Source organism: Typopeltis vanoorti, chromosome 1 (genome assembly GCF_054136105.1).
Source record: "Typopeltis vanoorti isolate ZY-2024b chromosome 1, IOZ_Tvanoo_1.0, whole genome shotgun sequence".
In the NCBI taxonomy this organism is placed as follows: domain Eukaryota; kingdom Metazoa; phylum Arthropoda; class Arachnida; order Uropygi; family Thelyphonidae; genus Typopeltis; species Typopeltis vanoorti.
In genome coordinates this window covers 73746723-73760401 of record NC_143549.1, presented here as the reverse complement: position 1 = coordinate 73760401, position 13679 = coordinate 73746723, and the positions used below count along the sequence as shown (strand labels likewise).

The 13679-nt window shown below is 32.7% G+C and overlaps 1 protein-coding gene across 2 annotated transcripts in view; it reads left to right on the top strand.

Annotated features, from left to right (window-relative positions):
* The first annotated feature begins 265 nt into the window (after window positions 1–265).
* Window positions 266–13679, top strand: part of LOC150110089 (uncharacterized) — a 196522-nt gene continuing 183108 nt past the window's right edge. Inside the window, exons 1-2 of one of the 2 annotated variants that reach the window (XM_090391262.1) lie at window positions 266–501; window positions 7085–7163. In XM_090391262.1, the coding sequence (XP_090247388.1) occupies window positions 462–501; window positions 7085–7163 (119 nt within the window). In that variant the 5' untranslated portion in view covers window positions 266–461. Of the gene's footprint in view, window positions 502–3198; window positions 3242–7084; window positions 7164–13679 lie in introns of those variants that run through there. The other variant, XM_090391271.1, reaches the window with a different exon arrangement.

The window sequence follows — 13679 nt, the reverse complement described above, 5'->3', positions numbered from 1 at the left end:
AACTAGAATTAATAAATAAACACTCAAAACATACGTGCATTTAAATTAGGATAGTCGTGCATTTAGGTGGTGTGGAATAATATTAAGAATAACAGGTTTACAAAATGTTGCTACTATGGAGTAATAATGCTTTTTTGCGGTTGTAATTTTGAATAAAAATTTATAACTACTTTTTTGTCTGGACTTGACAGTTTTGTGAAATATTTCCATAGAGGGTATTCTAGTATATTGTGACGTACTTCCTCTTTTACCGGTTTCGCTTTCCTGTACCTCAACGCTGTTACGAAAGAAGTTGCCATTTCTGGTTGAGGGTAGTTTGGCAGTTATGTACGAATAGTTTGCTTGGTTTCTCTGTTTTCGTGATAGCTCGTATTATAAACTGCTATATTTCAAAAGTGAAATTGCCATATTTACATTGCACACATCTAAAGTGTGTGTGTGCGTGCTTTGTATCCACAAGTATGGATATGAACAGAGAAACAATTCTTGATGAATTGAATGGTGAGTTAGTTGTTTATGGCACGAATGAACTGTGGAATCTATTAGGAAATTTTCTGATTTGTGTATTTTAACACAAAGTTAACTGTTGGACAGAAAGAAAAAAAAGTATCAAACATATATGCATTGGCTTTCACATGGATACACAGCGTTGATTCAACTGAAATACAGTATTTTACTATGATGAAATTCTGGGGGTTTGTATATGAAAACTTGATATCAAATATTTACCGCTGCTGTCAGAATCGCCTTAAAACAATACTTTAATTTTCTCGAAAAAACTTATCTGATCTGTGTTTATTGAGAGAATCCAAAGGAACTTTCTCATGTCCTGATGTTTAAATTCGCCACAGTTGTCATTTCTTTACTTCTTCTTCTTTTTTTTTTTTTCCTTTTCTGAATAAAATGAATGTTTTTTTCTTTAGTGTGAAGCGTTTTCTAATTCGTGGATATGAAATGAAATCCATTACAAAATGAGTTTTATTGACATAAGATTATTATCTTGGTCGTGCAATAAAGTTCCACTACTGTTTGAAATTGTAACATCCGGATCTAAAATATCTGTGTCCCTATATCTAATTAAATATATATATTTTTAACGAAGTCGTTTTAAACGGATTGGGGTATTTTCTTATTATGTGAGCATGCTTCAAGTGAATAACTAGGGCAGATTGCAAAATAGTTTATTACACTCAGATTAACATAAAATTTATTTTCTTCTACCAAAACCACTCGTGAACTTTAAAATTTGCAGAAAACGATATAGCACATGCTAACTTATTCAAAATGAATCAGGTTTACATCGTGATTTCAATGGGTGTTTCATTATGAGCTTTAGTATAATGGTTAATTTGTATTATGGTTTATGCATTATTGATGACATTTGCAATATAGCAAATGTCATTTTCTCAAATAATCAGTAATAGTAAGTACGATAGTTATGGTGGGATTGTGTGATAATGGATGGACATTGTCTGCTCTTTCACCTTATTGATATATAGTAGTAAGCAGTTTTAATTCGAGAAGTTGTCTATTATGCTTTAAAAACATCTGTTAGTTTGATTTATTTCAGTTTTGCAGGCTCCTGCCCTATCACATTATAGACAAAAGTGTATATTTTTGGCTTGTTTGCCTGGTCGGCCAAGTGGATAAGGTCTCCACTCAAACTAACAGGCTGTGGTGTGAATCCTGCTGTAGGTATGAATGTTTGTGAATGTTGTTAGATGGAAAATGATTTTCATTGCCTGGTGTGAAACCACTGTTCTGCTTATTGGAAGCCTGAAGTTCCTTGAAAAATTCCATGGTTTCCATGAACAGTTCTCATTTGCTCATCCACAAGATGTATTATAAATTTACAACCTTTCTTGGGTGGGATTCATAAAAAAAGGTAAGATTTTGCTGTTTCTGTGAAGCATCTTGATAACATTATCATTAATTATTTGTCTATGAATTTAATAGGCATCATGGGAGCACAAATATACACAAAAGGCTGACTTACATTCATATTCAAAACATTCATTTATCATTGTATTTTAAAGAATAGATCATTATGTATCATATTAAGTAGTTGTGGAGAGGGTGAGATGTATTTAGCGAAATACAATGCCCTTCCGCAATGAATCCTTGGATTCTCTGGAGGTGTCACATAAGAATAATATCACATATGCTATTGATTTTTTATAATTGGTAGTGTGCATTTCCTTGAATATCTATTTTCTGGCATGTTACAGGACCAGATTAATGACTCGTATAACTAAAAAGGAAACACTCCCCCCACACACACTTAGATTATTATTACCCAAGACCTCATGGAGTCAAAGACTCATCTGGGAGCTTTTATCACACACATCTCATCATACCATGTCTTAAACATACTCAAACTCTTTGCAGACATAGATAGTGTGATTTGATTCTACACAACAAATGGCAGCGGTTCATTCACCTCTTTTGACTCTTGGTATTTTTACATAAGACATGGTGGCAGACATTCACTTTTTGTTTGATTCCATTGTTTACTGTATCAATTTAGTATTCTCCATACATGATCTTCATTTTCCCATCTAACCTAGGTATAATTAGCTGTAAGAGCAGCTGAAAAGTAACTGGAGTTTTTTACTGGCTTTTAAGTAGTGATTATTGTTTGTTTTCAAAGAATGCACGTGATATTTTAATGTATAGAAGAAATGAGTTTGTGTATAAATTTTTCCTAGTATTATTGATACATGTGTTCATGAACAGGAGGCTTGTGAACAGAGCCATGAGGGGATATTCTGATAGTTGTCATATAGCCAGTTCTTAGTCTACTTTACTGATTATCCAAACTATTTGCATTTATTTAAATATTAACATATGTCAGTATGTTCTAAGCCTTTGTGATATCTAATATGAGTATCTCATAGCTGAGTACCTTATAAATAAAACTGAGTACCTCATAGCTCTGTTACATGCACATCTTAATTTCTGTTATATGTGCCTTCATTGTAGTGATTTCATACTGAAGATGTCTTTAAAAATAGGCAAAAACTTTGTATAAAATTTTTTTCATGTAAGTTTTCCAGATTAATTTTTTCATATGTCCATTTTCCTGTTTATATGATGATAGCTTACCTAATAGACCTTTGTGCAACATAATCAAATTCTTTGCAGATAATCAAACAATGATAAGCATAATCGAATTCCTTAGAGATATCATGAGCAACATCTCAAGATACGTAAAATTTTTCCCATGGCATTTTATCCAAAGGTAGATAATTATTCAAACCATTGCATTAATGTAAATACTAACATGTGGTAGTATAGCATAAATCTTTGTGATATTTTATATGATAGCATACCTCGTGGCTCTGTTACATGCACATATTAATTTGTTATTATATGTGCATGTGCTTCAGTTTCAGTCATTTCTTACTGAAGATGCCTGTGAAAATGGGAAAAAATTTTATATATAAAATTTTTTCATGTAATAACCCATGTTGATTTTCTGATATATATATATATATATATATATATATATATATATATATATATTATTATTGAAATTAGGATTTACTCGGGATGTATACATTTATAAAAATAAATTTAACTGACTAGAACCCGAGAAAGTATAACAAAAACCTTTAATACATCATGACTAGTTTCTTCGGTGCTCCGACTTCTTCAGGTGAGAAATAAAAAACATAAGATATAAAAATAACAAGGTAAAAAACATGGACTTTCCAGCTTAATAAAAAGCAGAATAGTAACAGTCATATTTGAATAGGTGACCGCGTGCTACCGTTGGCATGAGTATTCAAATATGACTGTTACTATTCTGCTTTTTATTAAACTGGAAAGTCCATGTTTTTTACCTTGTTATTTTTATATCTTATGTTTTTTATTTCTCACCTGAAGAGGTCGGAGCACCGATGAAACTAGTCGTGATGTATTAAAGGTTTTTGTTATACTTTCTCGGGTTCTAGTCAGTTAAATTTATTTTTATAAATATATATATATAGATACACCCATCCATCCATTAATGTTCCTATTCTTCCACCAGAAACAGCCCATATAATGGAAGCTGACTTAACAAAACCAAATAAATTCTATAGAGATCTCGTGATCAACAACTTGAGATTCCCAAAACTTTTCCATGGCGTTTTGTCCAAAAAGTGGATGGTCAAAGTAAGGAGTGTAAGGAAATCTCCTGATCAAAGCTGTGGAATCCATACTTGCAGTCATTATTATTTTGAGAGGTATTGGGTAGTATAGAAGTTGAGAATTAATGGTTTTCTCTATTACTTTAGAAAGAATTGAAGTATTAGAAATTGGATGGTAATTTGAAGATAAAAGATTTTTTGCTGTTCTTAGGAATGGATTGAATATGAGCAAATTTCCAAGATACTGGTTAGTTACCATTGGAAGGTAATAGAATAAAAAGATGACAGATAGAATCAGTTCTCTGCACAAATCTTCAGAAAATTGGGGAAATGTCATCAGGAAGAGGAGGTATGCATTTGAGTAAGATTTTTCTGATCTATTTTTGGCAGAATATTAAAGGAATATTGAATGTTTCATGTTTAGAATGGTAGGAGAATATTTATTAAAATCACTGGTGCAGGACTTGGAGGAAAGGTAGGAAGCTAGAAGTTTTTGTGGATGACAGCGCAATGGAACCATCTAGTTACAAAAGAAGTAGAAGCACAGTTGAGCAGATATTACAGCCTATGATTCCTATTTTGACATGATGCAAATTTCATGATTTTTTAAGCCCTTTCAAAATAAATTTTTGGATGTGTTGATAATTTTTTTGCAGATATTTCAGGTTTCAATATAAATTAAGAAAGATGGATATTTTTGATGAAAGAATTGTGATCTGCTTTAATTTTACCCTTTACATCCTTGGCACTTGGCAAACCAAGGCTTAGATAAGGGATCAGAATTTAAAGTTGAATGGGAAATAATTGTTTTCATACTAGAAAGGATTGCTTTGGTTTCACATTAAGTGCAAATGCTTGGATCCAAAGACTGAAGAAAATCGTCTAGCATAATTAAATGAGAGGAATTCAGTAAACTTGATGTCAACAATTCCATGGGATAGGATGGTATATTGTGGCTTGTCTTGAGGGAATGTTCTATGGAGTTAACAGCTTTAATTTACCTTTTTAACATGAGTCTTAGATTGGCCCAAGTTCCGAAGGAATGGAAAGAGGGCAAAATTGTTCTGCTTTATAAAGTGGGGGGGGGGTAATAAGACTAGGGCTTCAAAACCAATTATATTGTTTGTCTGGAGTTGTGGTCTAGGTAGTGGAGAGGCTAGTGAGGACAAGGATTCAGAACTGGGTTGACAGCAGCAGCAGAATTTTCTTTGTACTTGTAGCACGGTGATGAATACATTATACAAAGGGAATACATATACAGTAGCATATTTAGGTTTTGCAAAAGGCTTTTGATAGGAATGGATGGATGCTGGACAGTAGATTAGTGCATTGGATTGGCTGTCTGATAGGTACCAGCAGGGTTGTGTATGGGGGAGAGTGATATTATCCCAGAAGAGGAAAGTCACTAGTGGTGCAATCCTGGGGTCTGTTTGGGGCCATTATTGTTTAATTTGTATGTAAATAACATTGGAAGGGACTTAAATGGTGATATACAGTTGTTTGCAGATGAATCAAAGTTGGGGAGAGTTCTGAACAGCCAACATTTCCCAAAATTGAGTTTACAGCCCAATATGAAAGCTGGTTCTGTTTCCTTTTTGGATATTAGATTTGATCTTTGAATGGAATAAAAATTATAGTATATAGGAAGCCAATCATACAAATGGATGTTTACATATTCATGCTGACCATTGTAGATAGGGACTTCAGAAGCTGGGGATTAGGAGCTCAAACCATCCTTTGTTATCTTATGAATGATGAATTAACCAAAGAATTCCAGTTACTTGTTATTATATTCCTAATTAATTCCCCCCCCCCCCCTCCACCACCACATAAAGTTATTACTAAATTTCTGTTTCAACCACAAGCATGTTATAAACTGGATAATCATCATCATCTTCCTCATCCACCTAAAGCCATTCGAGGCTGCCATGAACCTTCTAGTCCAATCTATCAGCAGCCAAGTTATTTAAATTTCTGTATAGGTGGGGGTGAACTCTTGCAGAAATTTAAACTGGATAATATTAGTATAAAAAGGTTATATCCCTCCTGTTCATCATTTTCAGTTCAGGATGTTGGCAAGAGCTTGTAGGAATTAAAATCAGAGCCACATTTATACCTCTGACCAAACTATTTTGACCCAAATGATGAAGCAGTCTACAAGACATGAAATCATGTGGAACACCCCAGAGATCTTGTACTGATGAAAGATTCACAGTTAAATTGAAATCTGAGGGATAACATCAAATACTATGCAAAATTCGAGTATAGTATTCAGCTACAAGTTCTGTAGTTTCACTAGACCATATGCAAACTTCTTTGTAGCATTTATTTTGTTACTGTTCTCTTAATCTTCCTTTATTTTTTACTTATTCATTCATTGTTTATTTCTGGAATTCTTTAATAGAAGAAATAGATCTCAGTGAGTAGAACTAATATATTTGCATAGAGAGTATGTTAAAGATGCAGATAAAACATATTCCAGATCCCTGAACTTAACTTGGTAGCTTTCTTCCTTTCCAGCTCTCCCTTCTTTGCTTCTCCTCGCTGGTGGCATTCTTGTCACCTAGTGACAGCTGTTTTGGAATCTACAGCAGTTATGCTCATTCCTAGCCATCTGAATATAAACTTAGTGATAACGTATCAGACTTACTTGGCCATGATTCAGCTGTATATATTTCAGCTCGGCACTGTGCTAGCATATGTAAAATATTTTCAAAAACTATAATTCCTGTAATTTACACTCGTTGCAGTTCTTCTCTGATTAGGAAGACAAGACTAGTATTGCTGATTTGATGAGCAGTAATAATTTTCTATTAAGAAGGTTTCTTGCAGTATTAATTAGTCAAACAGAAACCCAAATATTGTATTTCTTTTTTCATATAGCAGTAATTACATGTGATGTCTACTGATAACACATTAGTAAATTCATTTCCAACATTTTTATTTTGTAGATTTTGAAAAAAGTTCTAATCAAATATCTCCAATTTTAGAAGACTATCTTTCAAGAATTGCAAAAACTGGTGATACCATGTAAGTATATATATATATATGTGTGTATATGCTATTCTGCATGCATTTAGAATTATTAAGAAAGTATAGCACGGAAATTCAGTTGTTAACATGAGGTTAATCACTTTTTGAGCCCTGCTTGACAGCATTTCAACTAAATTATTTCACTTGTTTCCTGTATACCCCCTTCAGTAGTTTGTCTTCATATATACTGATCATTCATTTTTTGATAGCTCTCTGTAGAGTTAATCAGAGTGTAGTGTGTAAATTCTTATGAAATTTAGTCAGTCTATAGTTTCTTGGAAAGTCATAAGTAATCAGCTGGACATTTCCTAAGTCTTTCCAAAGAATCTCGGGAAGATTTCAAGATAAGAACATTGCTAATAATTTCATTTTAGAATATGGTAGTTTTATTTTTGTTTCTTTTTTAAAGGGTTTGCATATTATTTTGTTAAAGATTATAAATTTAATTTTTGGTTTTTATTCAGTATTTTTGTAACATCACTGGAATAATTACATCTAAAATAATTACATTAAAAGTAAAAAATTATAAAATTTGTATAAAATTTAAATAATGCCAGCCTGGTTGGTGCCGAGTGGTTGGCGTATCTGTTCCAGCTAAAAGACTGCACGTTCGAATCCTGCCGTGGGCATGGATGTTTGTGGATTGTCTGAGAAAATACCTGTGGAGGGGGAACAGATGATAGTAGTTGCAGTTCGTTGTAGTTGGTGGAGACAAAGTTGTAGAGTTGAATGCCCTCTCTCGATGAGTCTCTTGGACTCCTTGGAGGTGTCACGTAATAATAATAATAATAAATTGCATGATGTAAACTGGAAGTTAGGAATTAGATTCAACCTTGAAAAGTTGCTATTGATATATTTGGGGTTTTCATGCAAATTAAAAAAAAAAAGAAAAAGAAGTTATTTGATGTTGCTAATAATGTGGAGTTTGTCAAGATGGTAATGATGGAGTTGTTCTGACCAAAAATTGTTCATGTATAAATTAAAATGGCTTCACTTTATTTGAAACTTTAAAATTTTTGAAAGATTGATAGTGCTTCTAGAAACTATTTTGACACTCTGCTATTATTAATTTATTGCTTTTATTCTTTGTTGGCTGAGTGGTATTATCACTTCTTTCTATCCAACAATTTGAATCTTACTGTGGTGTTGGATGTATGTGAATACCTGTGTCTTTAGTTAATAGAAAATTATCATTATCTAGTATGAGATTCCCCCCCCCCCCTTATTGGATATCTGAGGTTGCTCTGTTAATCTTGTAAATAGACGATGCCATTTATGTATCCATGATGTTGTTAACTTCAAAATCAGTGTGAATTGCAAAGAATGACTAGTATATAAAAAATTAAGTTATTTACTGTAAGCATATAAATATAGACAATAGATTCAATTATGTGTATATTTAGTAATTCCCTTTATCTCTCTGAGAAGATATGATATAAGCATTATTCTTTTCAGAATTTCAGTTAGCAAAAATTAATTTGTAACAATCCTGTGTATCTAACTCTTAAATCCTTATTATGTATTGAAGCATATCTATATGGCCATTCTAAAATTACATAATATGAGCTCAAGAAAATTCATTTTCTGACTCACAGTTAAATTGAAATTTGAGGGATAACATTAAATACTATGGAAAACTTGAGTATAGTATTCAGCTACAAGTTCTGTAGTTTCACTAGACCATATGCAAACTTCCTTTGTAGCATTTATTTTGTTACTGTTCTCTTTATCTTCCTTTATTTTTTACTCATTCATTCATTGTTTATTTCTGGAATTCCTTAATAGAAGAAATAGATCTCAGTGAGTAGAACTAATATATTTGCATAGAGAGTATGCTAAAGATGCAAATAAAAACATATTCCGGATCACTGAACTTAACTTGGTAGCTTTTCTTCCTTTCCAGCTCTCACTTCTTTGCTTCTCCTCGCTGGTGGCATTCTCATCACCTAGCGACAGCTGTTTTGGAAACTCACAACTGATGCATGTGTCCATTACTAAGATACAAAGTGAAACTCTAGTAACAACATAGTTGCCATTACTACAGCGCTTGCATGTTGTAATAGTGTACTGCATAGGAACACTACTATAAATATACTATATATATGCAACATTATTTCTATGTAAATCCCTAAGGATTACAACATTGGTAAGGAAGTATACTATTAAAGTGCATTTGTCTCCTTTGTATGGCTATCATTTAACCATATGGTGATTCTGGTAACATTAAACATACAACTGCATTACTAAATGCAAACAAATATACACCCAATTCTCCATTTACACGGTAGTTTGGTTCCAGACAAAATTGTGTAAATGAAAACCGTGTAAATAAAGAATACAGTGCATATGAAAAAAATAGATGAATGGTTCTAGATGTGAAAACCTAATACGAACAATAAGTTATTTTCAAAAAAAAAAAATAAAATAAAATAAAATATATACAGGGTGTTCGGGATAAATTTGACAGTTTCGTAAGGAAAAAGAAAATCTTCTTTGTATCTATTAAATTTAATGAATTGACAAAAAAACATTACAGGCAGAGTTAATTACAATACTATCAACAAGATTTACTCAAAATAACCACCATTAGCATCGATCACAGCTTCAATTCTGCTTCGGAACCTCGAACAAGCTGATGCTACAGTCTCCCTGGGAAGGGCCGCAAAAACTGTTTTAATTTTATCCATTAACTGGGCTTTTGTATTACTGGAAGTGCGATTGGTGTCTTTTTCAACTGCGCCCCATACAAAATAATCCATGGGGTTAAGGTCTGGGGAGTTTGGAGGCCAAACATTTGGACTGGTGAAGTCGTAGAAATTTTCAGACAACCATTTTTGACTTTTCCCAGAGGTGTGGCAAGGGGCCGAATCCTGCTGCCATACATACGGCCTACCATTGGCTACCCTTGTTATCCAGGGCTTGACTACAGTTAGCAACTCCACGAACAAAGCCCGAATTCCAATGCTAGGGTTCTTCAACACCTGTTCCTGCAGATTTGCGAGGAATTCTGCTGTACGAACGCAATCAGATCGTCTGTTAGGGATCTTTCTTCTTGCTACATCCTCGTAGTCACCATTGCAAGTCTCTAGTTCATGCCTGATTGTTTTTACTGTATTCAGGGAGCATTGGGCAGCAGTCGTAATATCCTTATTTTGATGGCGGGCACGAATCATCATGATACAAGTTATTCTCTTCCATGATTCAGGTGGGTTCCAGCTATCCATCCTTTCTGACATCTTGTATATGAATGAAGAAGGGTCCATACTTTTAAATGAAGAGAAGTGTGTGTTAATACATGTAACTTACGGAAAAATATAATTAATTATAAATATGTCAAATTTATCCCGAACACCCTGTATATATATATATAGATATATAGATATGCATCTCTTAAAGAAAATAGTGTGTCACTAATAAAACAGAAATTCAGAAAGGTCCAAATACACCCGCCCATATGGTTATTAGTTAAATTTTATTCGTCGTAACTTTCTAACAGTAGCTGCATTCTTTTGTGTGACACTGGAATTAAATCACTTCCATCACTTGAAACACTTTGGCTGTCCTGTTCCTACTGCAATAGCGAAATGTTTTCTTCAGTAAAATGAACTAAATTAGCACTAATTTCCGATAATTCTGTAGGTTAATTTTTTATTTTTTATTTTTTTTACCACAAATTCTGTAATTAATCGTTGAAATCTTGTTTTGACTAGATTTTTGTATAATTTTTCATATTGCACCATACATGACTTCAGTTCACGTTTAAACTGCTCAGCTTGTTCATCATTTGGATCATGTGTAAGAAAATGACTGCAATTTTATTAGCCATTTGATGCCCTTCTTTAATTAATCCTGCAGTGAATAGAATCTCTTCATCGTCACTTTTTTCTTTTTCATCAAGATTCTCAAGGACAGCTTCTATTATTTTGTCATCAATAACAGCCTTGTCAACCATCAATTCTTCAATATCTGCTGATGAAAAATCATCAAATCCTTCTCCACCAACTGCATATGCTAATCTAATGATATTGGGATATTCAGTTGTATGCAAGGGTACAGGGTTTTTCTTTTTCACACATTCTGGACAAGTAGCCAGCATGCATTTAAAGTTGATAGTTTCAATTTTGATAACGCTAACTTAGAAAGTTTGATGCAATACAAAATAGAAAATTTTTTCGTCACATCAATAACTGTCAGTAAATTATCCTTATCTAGTTTATCCAAAATGTATTGGAATGTTCTTTTTATGTAGTAAGTTTTGAAGATAGCGATCACACCCTGGTCTAGTGGCTGTATTAAGGATTTTGTATTAGGTGTCAAAATTCTACATTCAGGTGTTCTAAAACAGGAATGGACAGGCACATTGTCTATAATCAATAAAACTTTCAAGTCCAGATTTTTTCCCCATCAAATAGCGTTTAACTTCTGGAACAAACATTGATTGAACCATCCATTAAAAATTTCTTTTGTAACCCAATCTTTTTTTATTTGCCTTCCAGTGCACTGATAATGTGTTAAAATCCACTTCACACACAGAAATTCAGCATTCATGTTCATACGAGGATTGAATAACTAAGGTTCGACATCTCTAATTTTAGTCTTTAAATAGTCAAATTTCATGTTTACACCTTTTATGTTATATTCCATACACAAAACTCTAATGGTGTAAAGTTGAAAAAAAAAGTGTATGGTCATAATATAAGGCAGCTAGAAAATTTGTCTTGTTTTACTAAACTAATGACATATTTGCAAAATAGACATTGAATTTTGACATCCTGTACGTTCTTGTTCTTGAATATTTTTAGTTTCTTTAAATTGATTTATTATTGCTTAATATATATGTTATCAAGTAGATAAGCATGGTAGATTCGCCTCTTGTATTGTAGCACACAACTCACACTGGGCATTTTACTGATTGTTTTTGACATGTACTGATCATAGTGTGCACATGGGTATGTTGATTTAAATAATATTTCAAATTCTGACATTCTTTTGTGAAAGCTAAGGAAAAAAGTTTTGTTTAAAAGTTTGAGATGAATATTACATCATGCTTCCATGAAATACATAAATATATGAATATTATAAATGATAGTCAATAAAATTTTTGCAACATTTTTTTTTTTTACTATCTAATTACATATTGACATAGTAATGGGTTTTTGTTTAAGATGGATGTTTTCATGTAAACACAGCCATCCATGAAAACATAGAAGCAGAAATTTTGTTTATATCTAGTATGTGACAGAGTAGATAGTGTTTTTGCAGCTGCTCAAAAGATATAGGCAAGAAATGTTTATTTATTTAGTTCTAACTAAATTCACTGTTTTTTTTGTGCTTTATACCATAATAAATGTAACCTTTTGTTAGTCGGAAATTGACTATTATTGCACTTAGGTGATCTTTGAATCATCATTGTTGTAATTAAGTGCTAGTTTTGGTAATGTGTTGCCAGACATCACCTAAACACGGTCTTTCCAATTTTGTCAGCATCTGTATTTCATCAACTGTATTCTTCAATTTCTCTCTTTTTTTTTCTCTAAATTTAGCAAATTGTCAGGTTATGGAGAAGACAGGAAATGAAAATATTTAACTGTATTGGGCTGAAACAAATGGTTTTACATGATAAATGGGAATGCAAGCCATAACTAGATAAAATGACAACTCGCTAAATTTAATACTTGTGTAATATTTTTTATTTAACACAGAATTTTCACCTTAGTGTCAAAAGCATCTTTAATATGACTTTCAAATTAAGCAAGTAAAAGAGAAAAACCAAACGCCTCAACAATGAAAATGCATGAGCTACATGTACACGATATAGAGTAGCATTGTCTGTGCTAAACTGCAAGGATATTATCCACATGCCTGTACCATAAGGACAGTTTAGGAGAGATTGCTGTCCAGTAGGTGTTGGAAATTGTTCCGTGAAGTATCTTTGCAGTTTGGCATGTTCCTTTACAGAACTTAGGATTTTGTCATCATCAACAGAATACATTACATCCATTTCACTCTGAGATAGAATAGGATAATAAAATTGCTTTTCTAGATCTTCTTCTTCAAATGGCAGTTTTCACTTCTGTTTAAAGAAAACCTATACTGTTATGGATTTTACATTCATGCCCTTTCACATCATCATCCTTGTCAAATATCTGGCATCATCAATATTGGTACATTGAGCTAGGCTCTGTGTTCTACTGAAGCACTGCTGTCTCAGGAAATACATCCGGTCCACCTTCCTTGCTCATTGCTATAACTATAACCCCTGGCAAAAAGTATCCGATCGACCATAACACTAACATTGTGTAATTTTTCCTCATTACAAAAATTTTTGTTATGAATATAATGAATATAAATATGATTAAGAAAGAAATCAAATTTATTACAAAAAATATTTTATAGTTTTAACCAGAAATTAGGTGAATGGAAATCAAACACTGAAGAAAAAAGTATGCGATCAATCTTTGATGGGGAAATATATATCCTGTCACTGAACTCAGTATTTTGTTATTCCTCATT